At 59.9% G+C, this 26,501-nt stretch overlaps 3 protein-coding genes across 3 annotated transcripts in view; 2 read left to right on the top strand and 1 right to left on the bottom strand.

Moving 5' to 3' along the window:
- SETD1A (SET domain containing 1A, histone lysine methyltransferase) overlaps positions 1 to 3,276 on the top strand; it is a 28,786-nt gene extending 25,510 nt beyond the window's left edge. The window contains 3 exon segments of the mRNA XM_056137685.1: positions 107 to 226; positions 1,877 to 2,014; positions 2,091 to 3,276. Coding sequence (XP_055993660.1) covers positions 107 to 226; positions 1,877 to 2,014; positions 2,091 to 2,264 — 432 coding nt within the window. The 3' untranslated portion in view covers positions 2,265 to 3,276.
- Positions 3,277 to 3,393: 117 nt separating this feature from the next.
- On the top strand, positions 3,394 to 6,271 carry HSD3B7 (hydroxy-delta-5-steroid dehydrogenase, 3 beta- and steroid delta-isomerase 7). Its single transcript, XM_056137687.1, has 7 exons — positions 3,394 to 3,477; positions 3,740 to 3,910; positions 4,106 to 4,261; positions 4,505 to 4,613; positions 4,780 to 4,879; positions 5,022 to 5,184; positions 5,458 to 6,271. The coding sequence occupies exons 2-7, from the start codon at positions 3,745 to 3,747 to the stop codon at positions 5,889 to 5,891; spliced, it is 1,128 nt and encodes a 375-aa protein (XP_055993662.1). The 5' UTR covers positions 3,394 to 3,477; positions 3,740 to 3,744; the 3' UTR covers positions 5,892 to 6,271.
- Positions 6,272 to 9,031: 2,760 nt separating this feature from the next.
- Positions 9,032 to 24,917, bottom strand: STX1B (syntaxin 1B). Its single transcript, XM_056137690.1, has 10 exons — positions 24,625 to 24,917; positions 16,178 to 16,252; positions 15,873 to 15,972; positions 15,719 to 15,793; positions 12,753 to 12,826; positions 12,372 to 12,480; positions 12,144 to 12,217; positions 9,792 to 9,929; positions 9,580 to 9,690; positions 9,032 to 9,334 (listed from the first exon to the last, which is right to left on the bottom strand). Exons 1-10 carry the CDS (start codon positions 24,652 to 24,654, stop codon positions 9,254 to 9,256), a joined length of 867 nt encoding a protein of 288 aa, XP_055993665.1. The 5' UTR covers positions 24,655 to 24,917; the 3' UTR covers positions 9,032 to 9,253.
- Positions 24,918 to 26,501: the final 1,584 nt, after the last annotated feature.

The raw sequence follows: 26,501 nt of genomic DNA, 5'->3' as shown, positions 1-26,501 counted from the left end.
GGGGGGAGCCGGGTGGCCAGGGCCCTCTCCTGCCCACCCTCAGCGTTCGCAGGCAGGGCTGGGTTGGGGAGGAAGCCAGCAGCGGGATCTGCCTTTTGCCCTCCAGTTCCGGAAGAAGAAGCTTCGATTTGGCCGGAGCCGGATCCATGAGTGGGGTCTGTTTGCCATGGAGCCCATCGCGGCTGATGAGATGGTCATCGAGTACGTGGGTCAGAACATCCGCCAGGTAGGGCCGCTCCTGCTCCGATGTGCGTGTACAAGCCTCCCCTTTCCAGAAGATACTGCCTTAGTGTTCCCCTGGAAATCTGCCTTCTTTAAGGGAGCAAATAAATGCCCCCCAGATAGACCCAGTCCCGCCCCTCTCGTCATCCCAGCGCCCCCTACAAGGTGATCTCACTTTGGGAAACACTCTCAAGTCCCACATCCCTCCCTGTGCCGAGCAGAGAGACTCCCTGTGCCGAGCAGTGTTCTTTCTTTTCTTCCCTCAACAGTAATGGGTTCCAGTTAATTAGGTGTTAAGTATCTCGCAAAACACACCACTAACACTCTCTCCCTTTAAGAACTTCAGTTGTGGGACAAAGTGATAGTACAGTGGGGAGGGCATTGCCTTGCACACGGCTGACCGGGTTCGATCCTCGGCATCCCATATGGTCCCCTGAGCACTGCCAGGAGTAATTCCTGAGTATAGAGCTAGGAGTAACCCCTGAGCATTGCTGGGTGTCAGTGACACCCCCCCCCCCAAAAAAAAAAACTAGAGTAGGGAGCTAAACATTGCTACCAGCAAACTCCGTGAGGATGGTGGAGTTTGGTATGAAACAGGGCCGTTTGGGCAGGCAGTAATGATCACCATGGGGGTTAAGCGGATGAAGGCTTCATTTCCAGACTCAGAGAGGGAAGTGTGTTTCCGCTGTAAGGTAGGCCAAGACTTGGGGGTGGGACAGTCTTAGAAGGGCAAAGAGGAAAAACTTGGCCAATGGCAGCAATGAGAGATTGGAGAATGGTTGGCTACAGTGGATATTTTTGGGGGGGGTTGTTTTGGGGGTCACACCCAGCATTGCTCAGGGCTTACTCCTGACACTGCACTCAGGGATCACTCGCAGTGGGACTTGGGGATTGCATCTGGGTCGGCCATATGCGAGGCAAGCACCTTAGCTGCTGTCTGTTGCGCTGGTCCCTGCAGATGTAATTAATACATTAAAACCTGAGGGGAGGAGGGAGGGAAGTGACGTGATTGGGCAGCAGGAGAGCACTTTAGAGGTGAAACTTCCTTTGGCTGAAAAGAGCTGGCAGCTGGGTGCAGAGTTGGCTATGGAGGGGGAGGTGAGGCCACTTGTCAGCAGGAAGCAGGTGGGGCTGGCTGGGAGCTGGGAGCCAGGAAGAGCAAGCGTTTGGTCATGGTACAGACAGGCAGGACAGGGGACACATCAGGGCCTGGGAACTCTAAAGAGGGGCCCGGCAGGTGCACCGAGGTGGCTCTGGGCTAGAGGTGGAGGTCTGGGAGGGAGCGAGCTCACCCAGGGTCCTCACCGCCGGATCAGGGAATTAACACTGTTCTCTGCACATACGGGTGGAGGCGGCCGGTGAGGGACAGTCCCGTCTCAGGAGTGTCACTGACCCCCTCACTGTCTGGGCCTACTGTGTCCACTGGAGACATTTCCAGGGAGAGTCTGTGACTGCAACTTCTGCCCAGTGACCAGTGTAGCCTCCTCTGGCCCCCCTGGGGTGACAGGAGCAGAATGGTGGCCATAGGGTGGTGCCGTAAGAGGACGCCTGGCATGCAGGAAGCACGCAGGCCAGTCCTAGTGCGTGGAGGCGGAGGGGGTCAGGCGTGCTCGAGCCGGAAGCTGAGGGAAGGCCCTGCCCGTGTCCCCTCCAGATGGTGGCTGACATGCGGGAGAAGCGCTACGTGCAGGAGGGCATCGGTAGCAGCTACCTGTTCCGCGTGGATCACGACACCATCATCGACGCCACCAAGTGTGGCAACCTGGCGAGGTTCATCAATCACTGCTGCACGGTGCGCAGGGGGCAGCCCGGGGGCGGGGCAGGGCCGAGGGGGGTGGTCTCTGCTCATGCCGGCCCCCCTCCTGCAGCCTAACTGCTATGCCAAGGTCATCACCATTGAGTCCCAGAAGAAGATCGTGATTTACTCCAAGCAGCCCATCGGCGTGGACGAGGAAATCACCTACGATTACAAGTTCCCGCTGGAGGACAACAAGATCCCGTGTCTGTGCGGCACCGAGAGCTGCCGGGGCTCCCTCAACTGAGGCAGGGCAGGACTGGTGCCCCTCCCCCTATTTATTCCCCCTGGTGCCCTGAGCTCCCAGCGCCCCCACCTAGTGGGCTTAGCAGGGCCCACACACCCCCACCTCCAAATACAAATTTGGGGGCCCCGAGCCCAGTGAGGGACACTCCGTCCCTTGAGGCAACGTCTACCCTCCTGTTGCCCCTGCCCGCCCACCCACCCCCTAATTTTTTTTCTTTGCGGAGAAGAAGCTGTAAATGTTTCATAGCTGCCAGCAGCTGTTTCCTGTGGAAACCTGGGGTGCCGGCCTGTACAGATCCTGTTCTTGGGGGGCTGCACAGCCCTCTTGCTTTGTGTTAATGGGGACTTCCCTTTGTGCCCAGCGTGTACCCCTTCCCAGTTTAAGGGGTCTCTAGGGGCAGTGGCCATGTTCTCCCCCTGGGGGGGGCCCTGCGCCCCCAGTCCTAGGGACTCCGTGCCTGGAACCCTGCCTCTTCTGTTCTGCCAGACCCCGAGGGTCACCCCCCCACTGCTGTCTGGAAGCTCCAGCTCGGCCAGGCCAGTGGGTGGCGGACCTTCACGATGGGCTGGATTGTACATATGTTAATAGTGCAAACCCAACGCCACATTTTTATAATTGTGATTAAACTTTATTGTACAAAAAAAGTGCTGACTCAGTGTCTTTGGAAAAGAGAGGGATGGAATGAGGGGTGGGGCAAGTGAAGAGAAGAGGAAACGGATGGCTGAAGTTTGGGGTAGGTAAAAGGGCTTTGGGTCAGAGCCCAGCACCGCAGATTCAGTTTCCATCACTCCGGGACATCCAGAACTCCCCAAGGCCAGCCAGCTCCAGGCCAAGGTCAGGCTTCCCTTCCCAGAACCACAGCTGTGCTGGGCTCCTGGCCGCTGCAGGGGTCCAGCAACACGGAAGGGCTGACATGCGGTGACAGTGAGGTCACCCTGCACCAACCTGCCCCAAGGCCTCACCCGGCCCTGGACACCCCTCCTTCTTGGCCCCTTCTACACCTTTGCACACGATCATTGCAGGATCAGACTGCCAGTAGACTATAGTGAATGGCCACTAGGGGGTGCTGTGACCAAGATTGGGGGGGCGGGGGGCGGGTGGGGGGTGGAGGCTGGTTCCTGGCCAAGAGGGAGGAGCCAGCGGAAGGAGCAGCGACCGACTGAATCCTGCGGCCAGTGCGGGCGCTCCGGACCACAGTGAACCACAGCGGCAGGTAGGCAGGGTGATAACAGCCTAACACCTCCGAACCTGGACCCAGCCCTTCCTGCTATCTGTGTCTGTCCTCCCCCACTCCTTTCATCACCCAGAGCCTCCCTCCTGACTCAAACCCTGACCCCAGAAGCAACCCCAATGGTCTGGTCACCTTATCTCAGTTCCCGGTTGCAGCCTGACGCTGGTCACTGCTCCCGGGAACCCGCCTAGGAGGAACAGGTGGGTGGCAGCAGGCGACCTGGGTGAGTTGCATCTCTCTCCAGCCAGGATGGCGGTTTCTGCAGAGCCCCAGAAGCTGGTGTACCTGGTCACAGGTGGCTGTGGCTTCCTGGGGGAGCACGTGGTGCGACTGTTGCTACAGCAGGAGCCGCGACTGCAGGAGCTGAGGGTCTTTGACCTGCATCTGGGTCCCTGGCTGGACGAGCTGAAGACGGGTGACCACAGCGGGCAGGGGACGGGATGGGACGGACTCCTCTTGTGGAACCCACAGAGCTGTTGTGCTCCCGGGCGACACGCATGGGATGGATGAGTCACACTGGGAATGTGGTGCTCCAGGGTGTTGGCTGAACCCAGCAGCTGGCCAGCCGACTGCTCTGACATTGCCTCTGGTTGTCCCTACTTCCTACCAGGACCTGTTCTGGTGACAGCCATCCAGGGTGACGTGACCCAGGCCCATGAGGTGGCAGCAGCTATGGCTGGAGTCCACGTAGTCATCCACACAGCCGGGCTAGTGGACGTGTTTGGGAAGGCCAGTCCCCAGACCATCTATGAGATCAACGTGCAGGGTGAGGCGTTTGCCACCAGTGGGCGGTGCCACTCCCACTCCTCGCCAGACTTTGCTTAGCTGTTTGCTGTCCAGCCCTATGCTCCCTGACCTGCGTGACTCTTGTCGTTATGGAGCTGGTGAACCTGTTATGCAGCCCAGCTGTGGGTTTTCTTAGATCTGGGAAGGAAGTCTGACTTGGGAAAGGTGGGGACAGAGGGAGATGGGCCAGCCTCGGCTGAGATAACACTCTGCCTTCTCACAGGCACGCAGAATGTGATTGATGCTTGTGTGCAGACCGGAACACAGTTCCTGGTCTACACGAGCAGCATGGAAGTTTTGGGGCCCAACAACAAAGGCCACCCCTTCTACAGGTGAGCTGAGGCTCCCCCCAAATGCTTGAAGAAGCCTATTTCCCCCACAGCATCAGACGTCCCTCGCGGGGCCAGAGACCTCAGAGGGCTGTGTGCCTGCTCACTCTGCAGGAGCCAGTCCCCTGAGTACGGCCAGGAGTGCCCCAAACTTCCCTTTCCCCACTAGGGGCAATGAGGACACCCCGTATGAGGTAGCCCACACACACCCCTATCCTCGCAGCAAGACCCTAGCTGAGAAGCTGGTTCTGGAAGCCAATGGCAGGAAGGTGAGGCTGAGTGACGGGGGTGGGAGGAGGGACAGCCCACGCAGCCCAGCTCTCGCGCATCCTGCGCTATGTCCAGTCAGAGAAGACAGTGCTTGTCCACTGGCTTCTTGGTCTTAGGTACTGTGGACCTATTTGCTCCTAGGTTCGTGGGGGGCTGCCTTTGGTCACATGTGCCCTGCGCCCCACTGGCATCTACGGTGAAGGCCACCAGATCTTGAAGGACTTCTACAGCCAGGGCCTCCGCCTTCGGGGCCGGCTCTTCCGGGCCATCCCAGCGTCTGTGGAGCACGGCCGGGTCTATGTGGGTGAGGCCCGAGTGACACAGGCTGGAGCCCTGTGGTTGGGACGGGGACAGAACTCAGGGTACCCAGTTAGAGTCCAGAGGACTGTGTGGCATTTGGAGGCAGAGCCCCAGAGAACAAGGATCACAGGGGCAGGCCCGGTTGCTCAGGGGCTCTGCTGGGGCTGGAATGATGTGAGCAGCACTTCCAAAGGCAGGGGAGGCTCTGGGGCTGGCCAGGAGAGCACGCCTCTGTGGTCGCAGGGGGGCACTCAGGGGCACTCCTGTCCCCCGGCAGGCAACGTGGCCTGGATGCACGTGCTGGCGGCCCGGGAGCTGGCGCAGCGACCCGCGTTGATGGGGGGCCAGGTGTACTTCTGCTACGACAAGTCGCCCTATAAGAGCTACGAGGACTTCAACATGGAGTTTCTGGGGCCCTGTGGACTGCAGCTGGTGGGCACGCGGCCGCTGCTGCCCTACTGGCTCCTGATCATCCTGGCTGCCCTCAATGCCCTGCTGCAGTGGCTGCTGCGGCCGCTGCTGCTCTACACGCCGCTGCTGAACCCCTACACACTGGCCGTGGCCAACACCACCTTCACCGTCAGCACCGACAAGGCTCAGCGCCACTTCGGCTACACGCCCCTCTTCTCCTGGGAGGACAGCCGGGCTCGCACCATCCGCTGGGTGCAGGCCTCAGGGGACCGGTCAGCGAGGCCCAGCCCAGGCCCCTGAACCCTTAAAGCAAGCCTAGAGGGCAGGGGTTGGGCCAGCTGGGATGACGCCTTTGCATTCCCAGAGCTGCCCTGGCCCCTCTGGCTGGCTGGTGAGGGCCCATGTGGCGCCGCCCACATCCTCACCCGGGCCTGGGCCAGGGCTGGGAAGGCAGAGCCCCCCCCACACCCCCGGGCTCAGTGCTTACACTCTCTTGACCTGGAGACACTCTTCACCTGCAGATGGATCCTTCAACACCCTCCAGGAGGGGACCCACATAGTTTCTTCCCCCTTCCTGCAACAGTGTCGGGACTGTGAGGATGCTGTCAGTCCCTGCCCGGCCCTGCATTAAAGCTGCTGACCCTCATTGGCCCTCCTTGCCCAGTCCCTGTCCGCTCCTGCCACCTCCCCCCGCGTGCACAGCCCCCCACGGCGCCTGTCCCTCGTGGGGACAAGGAAGTGAGTACACGGCACACCCGCTGTTGGATTGGTTGCTATTTCTCCCGTCCCACGGGCCCGGCCCGGCCCGGGCTGGGGTGGGGGGACTCCGGGGACAGGACATGCAGGGCTGGGGCGGGGGGCAGAGTTTTCCTGTTTGATCCATTTGCAACTTGGTCACCAATAGAGAGAAATGGGACTCTGAGGGCTCACAGGAGGAGGCGGCCTGGCTCTGGGCCCCCGGCCAGGCCCCAGGAGTCCTGTCCCCTCTGGGGAGGAAAGGGAGAGAGCTCTAGAAACCAACGGAGAAACAGAAGGGGCTGGGGCTCAGGTCAGCAAACACGGCTACATCACGTGACACGCCAGCGACACGGAAACACGCCAACGCACAGGGCTGCACAGCGGGCAGGGGCGAGGAGGGAGGGGGCACTGGGGCCACCTTCAAGTCCTCTGCGGGGCAGCTGGGGGCAGGTGGGTGCCGAGACGGGTCAGGTCCACACGCTCGGGAGGGTGACAGGAGCGTGCAGCGCCCCGCAGGCACAGGGAGGAAATCGCGGTGGCTTCATGAGAGCGGGCGGGTGTTGGGGGGTGGGGGGGCTGACAGCGAGCCCTGGCTAGGTCCGGACCACCCACAGGGCACACGGGGGTCAATGGTTGGAAGGTGGTCGCGCACACTTGTCCAGAACATGCAAGAGACACCAGCCCCGAGCAGCACTCCACGAGGCACAGACACGGCGACCAACAAGCGAACACATCCTCCGATGTGGAGGTGCTGGACTAGGCAGACCCTCAGGGAGCCTCTGGTCTAACTGAGGCCCAGAGAGATGGGCAGTCACACACACAACACCTGGGGGGGGGGCGGCAGCATCGTCCCGGCCTCTGCCCTCTCCTGGTGACCCCAGCACTGGGGACTCCGGAAACACCTGGGCCTGAGAGGGGGTCCTGGCTGGGAGGCTGGAAGGAACGCGGGGGTGGGTTGGGACCTGCTGATGTCCCCCAGGAAGCCTGAGATGGGGGCAGAAGGGTGGCAGTCAGACACGAGGGGGAACTTCCTGTCCTGCAGATGGGCATCTGGGCATAGACGGGCAGGCGCCCCCACCCACGACAGCCTGCAGCAGGACAGGAAAGGGGACTCTGTTCCAGGTCACTTCTCCACGGTCTCACGCACACATTCACACAAGCAAACATGCACACACATGAAGCAGGACCCTGAAAACTGGATCCCTCCAACCTCAGCCCCGTCCTTCACCCGTGCACACCCATGCCTAACCCAGGGCCAGGCAGACTCCTGTCATGGTGCTCAAGGCTTCCGCTGTGGGTCTGTGTGGCTGGGTGTCCAACAGTGTCTACTCCCCGCCTCCCGGGCGTAAGGTCTGTAGCAGGGAGTGGCGGCCTTTCCTCACCGTCAGAAATGCAGGCCTGATTACTCCCCTGGCTCTTGCCCCTGGTGGGTGTGCGCTCGGGGCCATGCCCAGGGCCTGCCCGCATGACCATGACCGCCAGGCCCCTCTGGTACTTGTGCAATCAGTAAGTGCCGCAGCAGCGCCCCGAGCACCTGGCGGGGCCAACAGGAGCCTCTCCCAGTTCCCAGTGCACTTGAGCTCGGCTGGAACGGGCTGACATTCCATCAGCCTCGGGCGGCCTGGATGTTCCCCAGGAACACCCCTCCCAGGAGGCACAGTGCCCGGGGCTGCAGGCGCGTGCTCCAGGACTTGGCACCTGGCACACACGAGCACACTGAGAGGCACTGGTTTCAGAACACAGTGGAGCCAGACTGCGTGTGGCCCGGTGGGCACAGGACCCTTGAGACTCGCAGGGCAGAAAGCTACAGGGGCACAATGAAGATGGAGCAAGTGTGTGTGGCCGACCAGACACGCAGCGACCGCCGGTGGCAGGGGCAGGGGGCCGGTAAATCTGGGAAACCCACCTGGAGGGGGCGTGAGTCTTAACAGTGTATGTGCAAACACATGGGGCAGACATACGATGTAGGAAGCCTCTACACGCACGCACACACACGCACAAACACTCCAGATAACATAGAAATATAGATTTCTCTTCCCACCCAAAACAGAGGGCCAGTGCATGCGATGGGGGGGGGGGGGGGTTGCGCTTTGACCCACGCTCCCACACATCCCACACACGCACGCACACACACCCGCACGCCACCGCTCAGGAAAAGCACGCGTATATATAGGCCACGCTAAGCTATTTACATGTGGATCCTTCCACTCACCTGGGCTGCACTCATGGGGCTCAGAGCACACTCACACACGGTCCCCGGGACATGCCTGAGTCAAGAGGGTCTGCCACGGCCTGGGGGTCGGAGCCCTCTGGGTCCTCAGGTGAGGATATGAGCAGCAGTCCACACACCCCGCCCCGTTGGCAGCAGACAAGGAGGGAAGGTGTCCATGCATGAAGGGCGGTTGCATTTGATTCAAACGCTCAAACACAAAATCCCATGTCCACAAACTGGCCACGGAGACCCGTGGCCACACACGCGCACACACGCACACGCACACACCCTTCTCACAGAAGACAGCAGGGTTCAGTGAATACGGTCTACACCACATCGCCAGGGGAGCGGGGAAGCTCAGACAAAACACAGACTCGGGGGGCCGGGGGGGCGGGGCAGGTGACTGGGAGCTTCTACACACATACGTCTACACACATACACACACGCTGGGGTGTCCACACGTCTCAAGCATGTGCCGGCGGCATGCATGTTGGTGTGCATGTGGAATCACGCCTGCTGCTATCTACGTGCGGGGCGGGGGTGGGTCCATGGCAAGGGCAGGCCGGGGACACCAGGGGCTGAGGGGTGACAGAGGGCTGCCTGGGTCTGTCTGAGGGGGGAGCCTGGAGCAGGGGATGGAGTGGAAAGGATGGTGGGGGTATTGCTCCCAATGTAGTGGGGGAGGGGTCTGGGAGGGAAGGGGGTGGGGGGCCTACAAGCCCAGCGTCCCCCCAATGGATGACGCCAAGACCACCCCCAGCACCACACAGCAAATGATGATCATGATTTTCTTCTGCAGGCACAAAGGACGATGGGGGGCGGGGTGGCGGGGTGGAAGGTGACAGAAATAGAAAGAAAGAGATTAAAAGACAGAGACAGTTGGGGGAAGGGAGGGGGGCATGGGGGAGGTGGGAGTGAGGGAAAGAGAAGGAACGGGGAGAGAAAACAGAAAAAGGAAGAGGTCAGCACCGAAGGAGCTCATCACTCACCTGGGCCCTGGCCACGCCCAGCCCCAGCCCCAGCCCAGTCCCCGCTCACCCTCCGGGCCTTGCTCTGATATTTCACAGCTTTCTTGGTGTCCGACACGGCGCGTTCCACATAATCCACCGAGTGTTCCACGTTGTACTCGATGCGATCGATCATCTCGCCCTGCAGAGGTGCACAGGGAGGCCCGGGGCAGGGTCAGGGGGGGGCCCGAGGGCCGTGGGGGTGCCCGCCACTGCCACCGCCGCGCACGGTACACATGGTACCTGGCTCTCCACAAGCATGGCCATGTCCACGAACATGTCGTGCAGCTCTCGGATGCTGGTTTCCAGTTTGATGATCTCGTTGTGCCTCGTCTCAATCTCATTCAGTGCCTGCTTCGTCATCTGTGAGTCCATTTTGATCTAGGGCGGCAGGGACGGGGACAGCGGTGGGTCACTCCCCCCCCCCCCCCCCGCATGCTCAATTCCACCTTCTGCTTGGATCTGGCTGTCGGGTCCTAACTGTACATCTCCCTGGACCTCAGTTTACCCCCCGGAACCCCTGGATTCTAACAGTGGCCTCTCCCATGTGGGGGGAGCGCAAAGTGGTTACAACGACCCCCCCACGCGGAGAGCGTGTTCAATGACAGGGACAGAGACATGTCCCTCGGGGTTCCTCTATTTCACCTATCAGGGCACCTGGAGAAGAGAGAGGGTTCCAGAGGCCGCCCACCACCCTCCTCTGAGGGTGGTGTGGGTTCAGACTCAGTGAGCCCTCCTGTCCATCTGTCTCAGATGCTCTTTGCGCATCTCCCCAAGTCCAAACAGTTCTTGTCTCCTAAGGCCAATTCCAAGCCTCTTCCTCCAGGGAGCCTTTCCTGACTCCAATCACACCCTGAGGGTCTGTCCAGCTCTGGGAGCGGTGGCCTCAATCCCCAATCAGCACTGAGGATGGGTTCCTGCTGTAATGATGGTGGCCCGTGGGCAGGGCGCGCGCTGTCCTTTGAACCACTCCCTGGCCGGCCAGCCCGAACAGAGCAGCTACGGAAACTCCCGGCAAACTGACCGGCAATTAATTTTGCCAAAGTTAATTTAACAAAAAAGAACAACTTGGGGGCTGGAGCGATAGCACAGCTGGTAGGGCATTTTGTTGGCCTTGCATGCGGCTGACCCGGGTTCAATTCCCAGCATCCCATATGGTTTCCCGAGCACCGACAGGAGTAATTCCTGAGTGCAGAGCCAGGAGTAACCCCTGAGCATCGCCAGGTGTGACCCAAGAAGCAAATAAATAAATAAATAATAACAGAAAGGTTAAAAAAAAAAAAAGAACTTGCTGACAGTGTGAAGCCACTGCTGAACTTGCTTTCCTCGGGCCCCAGAGCCCTTTCCAGAGACATTCCGACAGCAGAAGGGAGGGAGCAGGGTCGGAGCCATAGTGCATTGGCCTGGGTTTCATTCTGGACCCCCAGACAGTCCCCCAAGCACCCCTAGGAGTGAGCCTTCCACCCTGAGCCAGGAGTAAGTCTTGAGCACCATCAAGTTGGGCCCCAAAGCAAACAAACAAAAAGTAGAGAAAGCGCCAAACTCAAAGAAAATAAAACCGTGGACTCTGACAACACGGTGGGATTCCCAGGAGCTTGGGGATACACAAGAAGGGACTTGAGGACAGTGGGACAGGTGAGGAGGGAACACTGGCATATGGCAGGGGTTGGGGCAGAAACCATACACGGAAAGTGTCAATATTCACACTGTGGGGAGCAAGGTCGCTGTACTAATTAATAATAATGCATCATGAAGAAGAAAAAGAGAAGCAGAATGAGGCGGGCCAGGTGAGAAGTCTCAGAAAGAGAAAGACTTGCTGGTGGGGAAAAGCCCGTCCACGTACATGAGAGACGATGCGGAAGGGTAAGGAACTGAAAGAGCCGCATGTTGGTAAAGCCAAGTGAGACGAAACCGAAGCGAAACTTCCCGACACACTCTGGTTTCTGTCTGTCTGGGTTGGGCCCCTCCACAGTGCTTGGAACCGAGGGCAGCTCCTGCCTCCGCTCACTGCTGGGGCAGGGGGTCACTGGGTCACAGCCGGGAATGAGAAACGGAACCCAGGGGCCACACACAGGTCAGACCTGCGCTCCTGTGGGTATTGTGTCTTGTTTGGGGGCCACACCCAGCAATGCTCAGGGCTGGCTTCTGGCTCTGCTCAGGGATCACTTCTGGGAAGACTTCGGGGACATACTGGGGTGCTGGGAACTGAGCCCAGGTCAGCTGCATGCAAGACAAGCGCCCTCCCTGCTGTACCGTCTCTCTGCTCCTGCCCACCCCACTCCCTCACCCCCTGCCCCAGTAACACTGTTTCATTTTGTTTTGAAATCGTCAGAATCTTCACTGTGGCCAGAGGGTAGACGGCTGGAGAAGTCACAGTGGCCACCTGCCCTGAGTGGGACCGGGGGATGGCAGGAGGGCAGATTTCCTCATCTGTCCTCTCTCCACAGACTGCGTGGAGGATGACATTACTTAGCAGTAAACATAACCCTGGACACTGCTCCCAGAGGCCTGCTGATCCCGGACGCATGGAGGACTTGGTCCGCAGTCTTGGACCGAAATCAAGACTTTCCCAATCCGCCCCCCGACCCGGCTCACGTCGTCGGTGAAGATGGCCAGCTTGCCACTCTCCAGCATGTCTTCCAGCTCCTCGTTGGTCGTGGTCCTTCCGGCTGTGGGGAGAAAGGACTCCGTGCTGGGTGGGGCTGGCCGGGGGCCGGGCTGGAAGCCCCCCCTCCCCCCGCCCCCAGCCAAGCAGGCTCCCGACATGGAGGGTCTGGCCAGGGGGCGCTCGGGCAGACCGGGCGGCAGGGTGGGGTCACGCACTGATCTCCAGCTGCCGCTGGATCCGGTCCTTGCAGCGGTCCCGGTACTTGGACTGCGTGGCGTTATACTCGGTCATTACTTCCACGAACTTCCGGGAGAGGGTGGAGTGCTGGGGTGAGGAGAAGAGGTTCGATTCCCAGCATCCCATATGGTCCCCGCCATAGGTGGCAGGAAGGTGTGATGTTGAAGCCGGGATCCCGGCTCATCTGCCGCTTTTCTAGAAACGTCCTCTAGAGACGCACCCCACTCCTGAAGACCCCAACCTCAAGCCTCCCCAAACAAGCAGGCCCACGCCACCAGAGAGGATGAAGCCCCTCTCCCCACACCCCTCCACGACCCCACAGCTCCAGCCCTCCTCTGGGGGTTCCAGGCAGGCCCTACCTGGGTTTTGCGGATACGCAGGTCTGCAGAAGAGCGGTTCAGCCCTTCCTCTTGCTCAATGCTTTGCTCGATCGCTGTGGGAGAAGGGCAGAGGGATGGGCAGGAGACCCTGGCCGTGGGGGCAGGGGGACTGGGATGGATGAAGGGTTGGTTGACAATGGGCGGCGGGTCCCAGGCAGGTGAAGACATGTCACACACACCCATGGCCAAGACAGACAGAACAGGATTGAGGGAGGGGGTCAGGACTCCTCCAAAGGTGGGGAGATGGACAGCTGACCAGTCCCTACATGGAAGGGGCTTTATTCTGATGCCACAACTGAGGTTTTTTTTTTTTTCTTTTTTGGGTCACACCCAGCGATGCACAGGGATTACTCCTGGCTTTGTGCTCAGGAATTGTTCCTGTTGGTGCTCGGGAGACCATATGGGATGCTGGGAATCGAACCCGGGTTCACTGTGTGCAAGACAAACGCCCTACCAGCTGTGCTATTGCTCCAGCCCCCACGACTGAGTTTTTGAAAGTCCCGGAGGCGTTATCTTTTGCCGGACCCCCTAGGGGCACACACCCTCACGTCCCCCGCCCTGTGGTGGGGACTCTTCCTCCCACCTTGGCAAAGGGATGTCTCAGTGAGGGCCAGACACACCCAGATGGACCAGTTCTCCCGGCACTCCCCCTCCCCCGGCCTTGGAAAGTCTTAGGCTGAGCAGGGAGGTGTTCCAGCAGCCTCATCTCCCACCCTGCAAAGGTGAGCCAGGTCCAGGGAATTCCCGCTGCTAGCGGACGTTCTGGAAAAGCGGCAGATGAGCCCGGGATTCCGGCTTCAGCATCACGCCCTCCTGCCACCTATCACTCAGACTTTCCAAAACAGCCGCGTGCGCCAGTGCTGGGAAGATGCAGAGCGATGAATCACCAGGCCCTCCCCGCCGGAGGCGCAGACCATTCCTGAAAACACCCTTTTCCTCCCTGGGAGCAGCAGGCACCCCGCGGTCTCTGCAAGTGAGGGCCCCGGCCCTGCCGCAGTGGGAACGAGCGGGGCAGAATCTCTGGTCAGATGGGGGGCTCCGAAGCGGGCCTGGTGGGAGGATCCCTGCAGGGCCCACTGACTCCCTAGAACAGAGGTGGGATTCGGTGACCTCAGTCTTGTTTAGAGCAGGCTCAAACTAAGGTGCTCGTGAGTCAAGCCACTGACTCAAGGTCATTCACCCAGTCTGTGCCCGCGCCAACACACGCTGGAGGAAGACGAAGAAGAGGCGGCAGCCTACAGGGAGGCTGTCGCTCTCCTGGCATCTTTCCTCAAGCAGGCCCTGGGACCACAGAGCCCGGCTCAGGGACAGGGTGGAGTCAAGGCTCAACCCAAGAAACTGGGTGCCGGGTGTGTGCGAACCTCACAGACCCTGGGCCTCCCCTAACTCAGCACTGTGCCGAAGGCCTCTCCGAGCAGCGCTGGTCGGTGCCAGGGTTGAAACCCGGGGCTGCTGCATGTGAAGTCTGAGCCATCTCCCAGGCCCCTGTGATATTTCAATGATTTCTAGTTGTTTTTGTTTGGTTTGGTTTTGCTTTTTTGGCTCACACCCAGCGATGCTCAGGGGTTACTCCTGGTTCTGCACTTAGGAATTACTCCTGGCGGTGCTGGGGGACCATATGGGATTCCGGGGATCGAACCCGGATCGGCCACGTATAAGGCAAACGCCCTACCCGCTGTACTATCACTCTAGTCCCTGATTGCTAGTTTTTGTTTTTGGGGCACACTGGTGGTGTTCAGGGCTTACTCCTGGTGGGACACTAGGGACAGAACCTGGGTCAGCTGCGTTGCAAGGCCAGGGCCCTACCTACTGTACGACTGCTCTGGTGCCAAGATATCATTTATTTAAAAAAAAAAGTTTTTTCCTACCAAAAAGAGGTGAAGAGCTATGCAATCACTACTCCTTTTATGGGAGCAGGGAAATTGGGGCCACACCCCGCAGTGCTCAGGGCTGAACCAGCTCAGGGGACCAGGCAGAGGCTAAGGATGAGCCAGGGGCATCTGTGGGCACAGTAAGCACCTACCCCCTGGCTCGCTGTGCCAGAGAAGAGGCTATGGGATGTGACTGTCCAAATGACATGACGGAGGTAGGGCTCCCTCCTGCCTCTGCACGTGACACGCTCCCAGTCAGGGTCACTGGGTCACGTGTATCCCAGCTCACTGTCCTGAGGGCAAAGAACTTGTTTTCACAAACTCCCAAGGCCTCCTGGTCAGGGGCACATGGTGTCCCGTCATCTCCTGGATCAAGGTCAGTGTGCTCAGGGCCAGCGAAGAGACAGAGTAGGTGCTCAGCGAATGCTTCCCACAGCTGAGCGCCCGGCGCCGCGGCTCCCCCAGCAGCAGCCGACTAGGAGGTTCCCAACCCACAATGCTTTGAGGGAAGGTGGTTATTACCAGCACCCAAGTCCCTAAATTAGAGCGAATACATGAGCAGTTGGCAGGGCCTCCTGAAAGCTTGCCAGCCCCTGATGTCAGCCACACAGTCCAATCTGTCCTGAGCCGAGGATACCAATTCAGTCGCATTCGGCGAGCCCACCTACTGGGTCCTTGGGCTCTGCCTGGTGCCCGTTCGGGGGAAACGGGGACATCACAAAACTGAAGCCCCTCGGACACTGATGTCTACAGTTCTGCTAAGATGCGATGGGGGGGGAGTTGTTTGGTGTGGTTTGGGGGAGGTGCTCAGGAGCCACCCCTGGCTCGGTGCTCCCAGAGGGGGTCAGGGGACAGGTGGTACTTCCTGCATGTACCACCTGTACAGTCCACAGAGCTGACTCGCCAGCGCTCAGATGCCATCTGAGCAGAAACCCTCTTCCTCCTGTCCCTGTCTCCGAGCTTTTTCCCAGAGAGGAATGTGAGCTTGGGAGCCCTCATGGCTCAGGAATCTGGTTCCTAGAAGTGTGCAGACATTCCGGAGCAAAAGCGCCTTGGGCGGGGTGCATTCCTCACCTTTCAACTTGGACCGGACCTTGTTGGCCGTCTTCTTGATATCTGCAGTGAGGTCCTCCAACTCCTGCTTGGTCTCTGAGGGGAGGCCCAGGGGCGAGTGAGCCGGCTGGGGGAGCCGGGACCCCGCCCCTGCCGCTGCCCAGCGGGCACTCACTCTCGTCGGGGTTAGGGGCGGCCAGGATGGCACTGTGCTGTTTTTTCACCTGCTCCACATCCTCCGACAGCTTCTCAATGCAGCCCCGGATCTCTTCCACCTGGGGCAGCAAACCTGCTAGAGCCTCCCAAGTCGTTGGGCCAGGCAGGGAGATCCAGGGGGCTCAGCCAGAGTTCAGGGGAACGGACCAGACCCAGAGGGATTGATCCGAGGCCAAGGGGGCAAGAGTAGAGAGAAGGGAGGGTGAGGGCAGGGAGTGCAGCCGAGCGGGGGCGGGTCTGGGCTGGCGCCGGAGCCCGAGTTACCTGCTCGAAGAACTCATCCATGAAGTGGTCCCTATCCACGTGCACCACTTCCTCCTCATCGTCGCTGTCTTTTGCCTGGGAAGCCAAGAAAGGAGGCGCCCATGAGAGGTCTAGGGGCAGCTCAGGTGGGCGAAGGCCCTGGGGAAGTCAGAACAAACCCTGGGGATCGGTAGAGCTGACAGCCAAAAAGGACACCTCTGAGGAACCAAGCAAAAGGCATTGGGGAAGGACGGAAGCAATAGCACAGCGGGTAGGGCATTTGCCTTGCACATGGTCACCCGGGTTCGAGTTCCAGTATCCCATATGGTCCCCTGAGCACCGCCAGGAGTAACTCCTGAGTGCAGAACCAGGAGTAACCCCTGAGCATCGCTGGGTGTGACCCAAAAAGCAAAAAAAAAAAAAAAGGCATGGGGATGGGGAGAGGGTGTCAGAAGGGGGTTCTGAGAGAGCGTGCTGGGGTGCTGTCCCTGCCACCCCACCCCTGGCCTGCCTCAATCTCCTCCCCCGCCCTCCCCTCCAGCTTTCCCCGACAGCCACATTCCCTGTACCAGCTCACTTCCTTGCCAGAGCGGTCAGCGAGGTCCAGCGATGAGCACCAGCCCTCCCTCTCCTTCCTCCCACTCCCCGACGCTGCCCCCCCTGCAGCCCCCCCTCCCCGCCGCTGGAGGCTCATTTGCTTTCGGGGCGCCTCTTCCCGCTTCCCACCCACCTACTCTCCCTTGCTTGGATTTCCCAGTTGCAACCTGCAGCTGCTCATCCCTCCAGCCCAGGGCTCAGAGACACAAAGGGATTTACCCACCCACACCGCCACCGCCACCGCCAGACAGGCCAGTGACACGGCAGAGGGGGCTGACACGCGGCTCACAGAAATAGGCGCGGGCCACCCACGCCGAGACGAGACGCGGCGCCACCACACACGGGGGGCTCGGCAGGGCCACTCTGACTCCCCCGCCCCAGGCCTGTGCCTGGTTCAATGCTGGTGCGGGGGGGGGGGATGGAGTGGGGGGGGGCTCCCCAGTCCCAAACTCCTGTCTCAAGAATGTTCTCTGCCTCGTCGGACAGTCAGGGCGAGGACCGCGCGCATCAAGCTTAATTACATCTGGCGCTCTAGACGGGCCCCAGTGGAAATTTCAAGAGTTCACCCTGGTGCCTGACAGAATCAGCCCCCGTTCAGACAGGGTCCCCCACCCCCACCCAGCACCTCCCTGGGGTGCAGCTGGTCAGGATCTAAAGGGAGATGCGCCCCCAGAACAGGGTCCCAGGCTGGCAGGTGTCTGGCAGGAACCAGACGAGCACACACAGACCAGACTCGCTGCAGACAAGTCTGAGCCGGAGCCGAGACAGGGCCAGATGGGCCGAGAGCACGGGGGGTCTCCGGTGGGTCCCCTCAGTCCCCCCAGCTGCCACGGACTCTCACTCCTCCCCGCGAGAACACACGCTAGGCACGGGAGAGCCCCAGAAGCGAAGCTTCCACCACCTCTGCTCCTCACCGCCCCCCAAGGCAGGTGGTACTCGAGGGGGGGGAGGGGGGACCTGGGGGCCCACACAGGGCTTCTCCAGCCTCCACCGGACCGAGGCCAAACTGCGGGCTCTGGCCGGAGAGATGGTGAGAGGCCAAGTTATTTCTGAGGACCCATCCTTTTCCCCCACAAGGAGCCAAAAGACACCCCCACCCCATCCTTCCTCTGCTGGCCGTAACAGCCCCCCCGCCCCCCGCAGTCCAGGCCAACAGGCCAGGAGGCCTTCCTGGACAGAAGCTGGGACTTCCCGGCTCCTGCCACACGCTTTCCCATTGTTCCCCAGGAACCCCAGCAGCTCTGCGGGGCAGGGGGGCTCCCCTGCCATCTGTTTTTTGGTTTGGGACCAAACTTGGCAGGGCTCAAGGATCACTCCTGGCAGAGCTCACGGGGCCCTAGGGGATGCCAGGGATTGAACCCCGGGTGGGCCATGTGCAAGGCAGGCGCCCTCCCCACTGTACCAGCTCTCGGCCCCTCACCTGTCCTTGAGAGTGGAAAAAAGGTCAAAAGGCCCAAATATGACTGATTTGGAATAATAATTCCAGCAAGCTCACCATCTCCGTGGGTCGCAAACGTTTTTACACCTGTAACCCAATCTGATCCTCATTGGCCCAGGGAAACAAATACTGGCCCCCTGTACAGGCCAGAGGTAGGGACATGCGGCCTGCCCCTCCCCCACCCCTCCGGCCCTCTCCCCTCTCTCCCTCTCCCTCTCTTCCTCCCTCCCTCTTTCTCCTTCTCTCTCTCTCTCATGTCACAACCTCACACAGGCAAGTCAGTGTCCTACCCTGAACCATTGCCCTGGCCCCCACAGCCCCTCCTAAGGTTCGACCCCAACCAGTCACCTTCTCCACCCACACACGGTCCCCAGCGATTTTTTCTCTCAAGTCAGTTCTGCTCCAGTCACCAGGGAGAGGCTATGTGGCCCCAAAACCTAGCAAAACATTATCCCTTAACAGCCCCTAGGGCAGGTCAGGTACTCCAGCCTGATTTCATCTTCATTGGAATCCCCTGGGGCCTCTGCTAACATACTGGTACTCATGACCAGCTCTACTGGTCAGGCCACTTGGGCCCTGCGCTGGGCCAGTGTCTGTTCTTTGGACGTGGCTGGTTAGTTCTAATATCTGCCCCAAAGCACATATTATTAAAGCTCCCTTTTCCAGGTGGGGAAATTGAGGCAGAGAGAAAAAAAAAACCCTTTGTGGTCACACATTAGCAACTAGAAGGCTACACGGCTTCTTCCCTGAGCTTCAATCTTTGTGTTCGCTGAAAGGCAAGCACCGAGCCTGCCCATCCTACACGGGGCCTGGAGCAGAGCGTAAGTCCGGGCAGCAGAAGGGACTCAATCTCCAGAGGAAGCGCTGAGGAGGCTGGGAGAGGGGGCTCAAAGAGCTTGAGCACCCACTTTGCATTCTGGAGCCCTGGGTTTGATGGCTACTAGAGTCCCCTGAGCACCGAGTCGGGTGTAGGGAGCAGCCCTGAGCACTGCCGGGGGAGGTGGCGGCAGATGGCTCGCTGCTCCACCGGGGAAGCAGAGGAGGAAACAGGCTCAGAGAAGTTGCCTGACTTGCTGAAGTCTTCACAGCAAGTGAGATTGGAGAAGGCCTGGACAGCTCGTAGGACCCGCCTCCCTCCAGCCCTGAGCGCCCCACTGGGCCCGCGGCTCCCTGAACTCCTGTGTCAGGGGCAGGAAGACCAGTAAGAGGGGCCGGGCTGCAGAAGAACCTAGGCAGGAAGCTAGGCAGCCACACCTCCTCCTTAACTAACGGGGTGACCCTCTGCAGGTCATGCCTCTCTGCGCCCCCAATCATCTGTGAAATGAGCTGGTCCATGGGCCCCTGCTCTGTAGCCTTTAGTCAGAAGACTTTCTTTTTTAAAATGTTTGGGCCACACCCAGCAGTGCTCAGGGCTTATTCCTGGCTCTGTGCTCAGGGATGACTCCTGGTGGTGTTTGGAGGAACCATATGGGATACCGAGGATGAAACCCAGGTCAGCCGTGTGCAAGGCAAGTGCCCCACCTGCTGTACTATCGCTTCGGCCCCCTTAATCCTAAGACTTACTGAGAGAAGTTGGCCGGCCTGAAAGAAAACAGGCCAATCGACTAGAGAAGCTGAGGGTCAAACACTCAACCCACTTGACAACGACATCAGTGCAGTTCAAGCCTCAGCTTCCTGCAGTGCAAATGAAGAACGAAAGAATCCATATGCGGAGAGACACCGTCACGGCTGCCCCAGGAAGCAGACAGCCATTCCAACCAGCTTGGTGCTTTCAGTGGGTTCAGTGGAAACTGCCTCCAACTGAACCCCAGGTATCAGTTGAACCCTTATCCACATGGTTAAGAGGTTTTAGGCATGATAAGATATGGTGAGGGGCTGGGATGCCGCCCGGTTGGAGTGCACGCCTTGCGCTGTTTGATCCCTGATACCATGCAGGCAAAAAGATGTGGGCCAGACTCCGTTTCTATAACTTCTACTCGTGGCTTGTTCTAAGTGTTTTATTCTATTTTATTAGCAGCATTGTTGTTAAGATGATACCTATTTAAACATTTTCTCTGTGCTCTGGGATCACTCCCAGTGGGGCTCAGGGGACCATATTCCATGCCTGGGTCCGATCAAACTGGGTTGGATGCATGGAAAACAAGCACCTCACCTGCTGGACACTCTCTCTGGCCCCCTAATTAAATTTCATATAGGAAAAAAACATAGTATATACGTGTGGGGGTTGGTCCTCCAGAGCTCAGGCATCCCCTGGGGGCGAAGAATGTGTCCCAAGGATGAAAGGCCACTGCATTACTCTTATTTCCATTTGACAGAGGAGGAAACCAGGCACCGAGAGATGAATTAACTCGCCTAAGATTAAATAGCCAAGGCCGGAGTGTCAGTACAGCAGGTAGGGCGCTGTCCTGGCACGCGACCGACCCAGGTTCAATCCCCGGCACCCCATATGGTCCCGCAAGTTTCTGGGCACAGAGCCAGGAGTAAGCCCTGAGCATAGCAGGATGTGGCCCCCCAAATCAAAACAAACAAACAAAAAATTCATTCAACAGCTAACCGGATGTGAGTAGTGGGCCCCTGGGTTTGAGCCTGCGTTGCTCACCAAGTCCTCGAGGGCAGAGAGGATTCCAGGAGGGGCCCCGCTGTGGGCTCCTCCCAGTCTCTAGCATCAGTGTGGCCTCCGCAGGACACCCCAAGGCCCAGGCCTTCCACATCAGAAACACGAGGGGTCCTTAGAGTGGGGGAGACCTCGGGGGGAAAATGTGCAGCAGCAAACAGGGAGCACAGTCAGCAGCTAGAGCAGAGGTGGGAAGAGACTGGGAGGTGACGAAAAACCGCGGAGTAAGCGTGCTCGGAGCGTGTGTGTGTGTGTGTGTGTGTGTGTGTGTGTGTGTGTGTGCGCGCGCGCGCAGCCAACATGTGCTGGGGTGCGGCCTCCTTCGCGCCCCCCCCCTCACCCCCTGCTCCTGACCATCTGTCTCTGACCCTGCCCCCGCCCGCCTCTCCCCACAGCCCTGCCCACCTGCCTTCCCCACCTACCTCACCCCCGCCCTCCCTGGGCCTACGGAGTCATTCTCTCATCCAACAAATCCGTGGGGTCTGTGCCAAGGTCTCTGGGTGCCGAGAAGATGGCAGTGAACCCAGGTGCCGGAAGGCCAAGGCCCTGCCTCCAAGGAGCTCCAAGGAGGGGTGGCAGCCAGCACGGTGGTGGGGGGGTTGGGGGGGAGGAGCACAGAGAGGGGAGGCTGATCGGGGAGTGACACTTGAGCCATGTCCTGAAGGAGTCACCAGTGCCACAGTCTGGGAGGGCTGTTCACGGTGGGGGACAGCGGTGTAGACAGAGCCTGCCTTCCGGGCAGGGGTGGGGAGCAGGGAGCACTCAGTGAACCTGGGTAGAAAGGTGGGGTGCCAGCCCTCACTGCTGAGCATCCAGGTGGCTGCCTGGGGCCTGCCTTGTGCCTGAATTCTAGCTCCTCACTACATGAGACCCCCTCAACACCCCCTCCCCCCTGGTCCGCCTGGCCTCTCTCCCGCCCGTCTCCTCCACCAGCCTCACATCAGCCCACATGTGCCTACAACCACCAACCCGACTCTCTGCGCCTCCTTTCCTTGCCCTATCTTAGTGCCACTCCTGGGATCCTGGACACAATACACGGCTGACACCCCCCCCCCACATACACACACACACACACACACACACAACCCCCACTTCCCAACTAAACATGCCTGCTGACCTGAATAGCTCAACCCACCTGCCATTGGCTGCTCTGCGACCCTGGGTGAGTGAGCTAACCTCTCTGACCCACCCCGACCCCAAAGTAAATCAGTCACATCCTGCCACTCCAGCGGACTGACCCCGCTCGAGAGACGATACAAATGAGCCCTCAGTCCTCGGTGCAGTAACCCTCGACAGAGCATCGCTGGGCTCCAGGCCCCCTTCCAGGCACTTCATGTGGATTAATTTTAATCCGTAAACAGCCCAAGAAGCAAATACTACTATTTCCAATTCACACAGAAAGAAGCACACAGCGGGTGGGGGGCGGGGGCGTGGGGGTTGGGCAGTCCCGGGCTCAAAGCTCTGGAGTGAGAACTCAGCACTGGGCGCTCTGGGTTCCGTCTGAGCCCTGCGCGACCCCCCAGCACCTCTGGGGGTTCCCCTCAACAGAGCCCGGTACGATCCCAAAACCAAACATTTAAGAAAAGGGAGAGAAACAGGAGCAGATGGTCAGCAACTGACCCAGCTGCCATCGAAAGAAAAGCTGGGATTCGAACCCGCCTGTCTGACTCCCAAACCCGCCCTCCACTGCTCTGTGACCAGTTCACGAGGACCCTGGAGGCCTCTCAGAAAGAGTCAGGCCCCTGGGCCTGATCCATAGCTCGGCGGGGAAGGCGTCTGCCTTGCACGTGGCCGACCTGGGTTCAATCCCTGGCACCCCATGTGATCCCCTGCGCCTGCCAGGAGTAACCAACCCCTGATCACTGCCGGCTGTGACTCAAAAATGAAAAAAAGAAAAAAAAAGTCAGGACTCTCTGACACGCCTTTCCCAAGGCCCAGCCTCCCTCTCGGCTCTCGGGGGGCCCTGGAGCATCACTGCAGCTTTTGGCAGCTCCTGCCCGCCCCACCCGCCCCCTCCCAAATCTCCAGTTCCCCCGAGCTGTGACTAACAGAGCAGCATCCACTCAACGCCCCCCACCCCCACCTGGCTGTCCCCAGCAGCTCCATCACACGGGAGTCCTCACGTCCCGGCAGGGGTCCCCCCCTTCAGATGAAAACTCATTCCTCAGTTGCACCCCACTTCCCCACTACCTCACCCAGTTCCTAGTCTTCAGCTTTGGGGGGCAGGGAAGAACGCTGGCAAGAGGGGCTCTGGGGTCATATCTGATTCCTCATTTGCTAACTCTGTGACCTTGAGCCAGTTGTTTAACTGCTCTGGGCCTCAGTTTACTCCAAATGAGATTGGTGGGCGCTGCAGAAACCAGTCTGCTTTGGCAACTGAAACAACATGTGAGAGAAGGGGGTGCTGGAGCCGACCTGCCTCTCCTTCACTGTTTTCCTCAAGAGTCCTCACCTCTCTGGGTCTCAGTTTCCTCATCTATAAAATGGGGTGATACCAGTCTCCTAGGGCTGCCATGAGCTCCCACCTTGGTAGAAAACACTCAGAACAGTGTCTAGTACATGACTGTTGCTTCTTTTTATATGGTCATTTCCCCAATGCCTCAGCATATATTCTGCAAAAGTTGAATCGAGAAGTAAATCTTAAAAAATTTCAAAATCTCAAAGACCTTCCCGCAACCACCACTTTCTCCTTCCTTCCTCCTCCCGCCCATCTCCCCACAGGCATGTGCCTTCCTCTTGTCCTCACACCCTGGGGGCTCTTCCCAAGTAGAGCTCTTTGCCCCCCATGTCGAGACTTCTTTTTCACAGGCCCCCAAATCAGACACCTGTCACCTGGCCGACACAAATCCTAGCTCCCAGCCTGGTGCTCCCGGCCTGGTGCTCCATTTGCTTGGTGACCTTGGACAAGTTCCTGCCTACCTCTGAAACTCAGTTTCCTCATTTGTCAACTGGGCTCATGGCCCCCGAGGAACCACCCCCAGGTTCCTGGTAAAGATCAGGGTCCTCAGTGCCTGGGCTGGCTGGCACCTCCTTCACAGAACACCCCAGCCAGGAGCTCCCGCCGGCTCCTCGGGCCCTGGGTCATTCCTCTGGCCTCCCTGGCACTCTGCTCTTCCCAGAGACCATCCTTGCCAAGCCCCCCTGCCCCAGCCCCTCACCGAAGGGACCAGTGCCATCCCCTTCCCTGTCACCCCACACAACCCAGGGGGGCCGGAGTCCCGCGGCTGGGCCCTGGGAGCTGGCTGGCTCCTCGGGGTGCCCCAGTTCCCCCAACAGAGCATAGCCGGATCACACAACCCAATTCCACCGCCGTGCACGGAACCCCCGCCTCTCTGCACCCCAGCTCCCACCTGGGCCGGGCGAGTGCCTCCTCCCGATGGGGGGGCACCCATGAGTACACACACTCTCCATTCACTGCTGTGCGCCCGCCCGGCCGGGCCCTCCCCACAGAGCCCCAAATCTGGGTCCTGCTCCAGGCCGGGCCCAGTAACCGCCCCCATCCTTCTATTTCGGCACCTCGGCCCCTCCAATCCCCACCTGACACCCATCCCGGCTCACGCCCAGGTTCGACCCCGGGGCCCCTTCGGGAATGCGGGGTGTCCGGGGCCGGAGACCTCTCCTGCCCCCTTGTGTCTTTAATGGCCTCCAACCTCTTCCAGCCACTGTCCCCAAAAGGTTCACTGGAGATGTGAGGTGCCTCCGGATCCCGGGGCGCCCTGCGGCCAGGCGCCGCTCTCATCGGCTGCCCCCTCTCGCCGAGCCTCCCCCACTCCCCAAATGTCGGGGTCCCGCCCCCCCTCCCCCCCACCCCAGGCTCACACTCCGCAGCTCCTGAGTCCGATCCTTCATCCTGCGACGGCTCCTCCTCCTCCTCCTCGTCCTCCTCGGGCTTCTGCTGCTCCTGCCTCCTGCCTAGGTGCTGGAGGCCGGGTCTGGGGGCGCCGGGGGGTGCCGGAGCTGCCAAGGGGGGGCTCGCAGGCGGGGGCGGCTGGCCGGGGGCCGGGCAGGGGCAGAGGCCTGGGCCGCTCTCGGCTGTGCCGGGGCTGCGGTGGCGATGCGGCTGCGGCACAGGCTGGGATGGAGGGATGCGGGCGCCGGAGCGCGGGGGAGGGGGGCGGAGGGAGGTAAGGAGGGGGGGGCCGGGAGGGGGCGGGGAGCAGGGGGCATGCGCAGCCCCGGGGCTGGGGGCGCCTGGGGCTTGTAGTCCGGGGAGGGGTCCGGGGGGAGGGGACGGGCGGGGTGGGGAAGGGCAGAGCCCGGGGAGCCGAGGGATGCGGCGAGACGCGGAGATGCGGGCGGCTCCGAGATGCCGGGAGGCGAGGGCGACGGGATGAATCAAGGGGCGACCTGGGGAGCGCAGGCGGGGGGCACCACGGCGTGTGCGCTCTGCGCCGGGGAGTCTGGGGGCGGGGGGCGCTGCGGGTGCCCAGGCTCTTCGGACGCTAGAAATAGGACTGACCCTCCCCGAGGTTTAGGGATGCGGAGAAGGACACGGGGCTTGTGGCCGCCGGCCCGGCCTGCTGGCGGCGGGCTCCCAGCCCTGCTTGCCGCCTCGGGGACCTGGCGCTCACCACTGCACCTCCTGGCCTAGCGCCACCGCTGACATTCTCCCCCCCGTCCCCCCCCCCCGCACCCGTTTCTTAAATTTTATTTAAAAACTTATTTTAGGCACTGCGGTTTACAGTACTGTTCGTGATAGGGTCTCATGTATAACACAATTGATACATTCTTTTTTTGTTTATTTTAGGGTTCACACTCGGCAGTGCTCAGGGCTCACTCGTGGTTCTGCACTCAGGAATCACTCCTGGGGAGCTGGGGAGGCCATAAGGGGTGCCGAGGATCAAACCCGGTTCGGCTGCGTGCAAGACAAGCGCTGCTGTACTATCACTTCAGTCCCCACCATTGATAAATTTTCACTGATGGGAAATTGGGGTGCCCCCGAGTGTCCCAGTATCCAGCATCCTTCTCTTTATTTTTCTTTTTTGGCTTGGGGGCCTCACCTGGCGGTGCTCAGGAGGGACCCCTGGCAGCACCTGGGGACCATGTGTGGTGTGGAGGCTTGAACCAGAGTCAGCCACTTACAGGTGTCGGGCACCCTCTATTTTTTTAAATTTTTATTTATTTATTTATTTATTTGCTTTTTGGGTCACACCCAGCGATGCACAGGGGTTACTCCTGGCTCTGCACTCAGGAGTTACTCCTGGCGGTGCTCAGGGGACCATAGGGATGCTGGGAATCAAACCCGGGTTGGCAGCGTGCAAGGCAAACGCCCTAACCACTGTGCTATCTCTCCAGCCCCGCACCCCCTCTTTATTTTTTTAAATTTTATTTATTTATTTTTTGCTTTTTTGGGTCACACCCAGCGATGCTCAGGGGTTACTCCTGGCTTTGCACTCAGGAATCACTCCTGGCGGTGCTCGGGGGACCATATAGGATGCTGGAAATCGAACCCGGGTCGGCAAACGCCCTACCCGCTGTGTTATTGCCCCAGCCCCCGCACCCTCTCTTTAATGTCCGCTTTTCATGCTGCATTTCTACGCCACCTCACCTCTGACGTGGGGAGTTGGCACCCCACAAATGGCCCTTGAACCGACTTTTGCCCAGCACCCAGTCATCTCTGGATGCCAAGTCCACTGGCCACTGACCATTCACCACTCGGCAGGTAGACTCTGCCTCCCGGATCTGTCCCTGACAGC

The sequence above is a fragment of the Sorex fumeus genome, unplaced genomic scaffold, assembly GCF_029834395.1.
Source record: "Sorex fumeus unplaced genomic scaffold, SorFum_2.1 ptg000126l, whole genome shotgun sequence".
NCBI lineage: Eukaryota > Metazoa > Chordata > Mammalia > Eulipotyphla > Soricidae > Sorex > Sorex fumeus.
The sequence above is the reverse complement of the archived record's forward strand: the minus strand, read 5'-3'. Positions and strand labels throughout refer to the sequence as shown.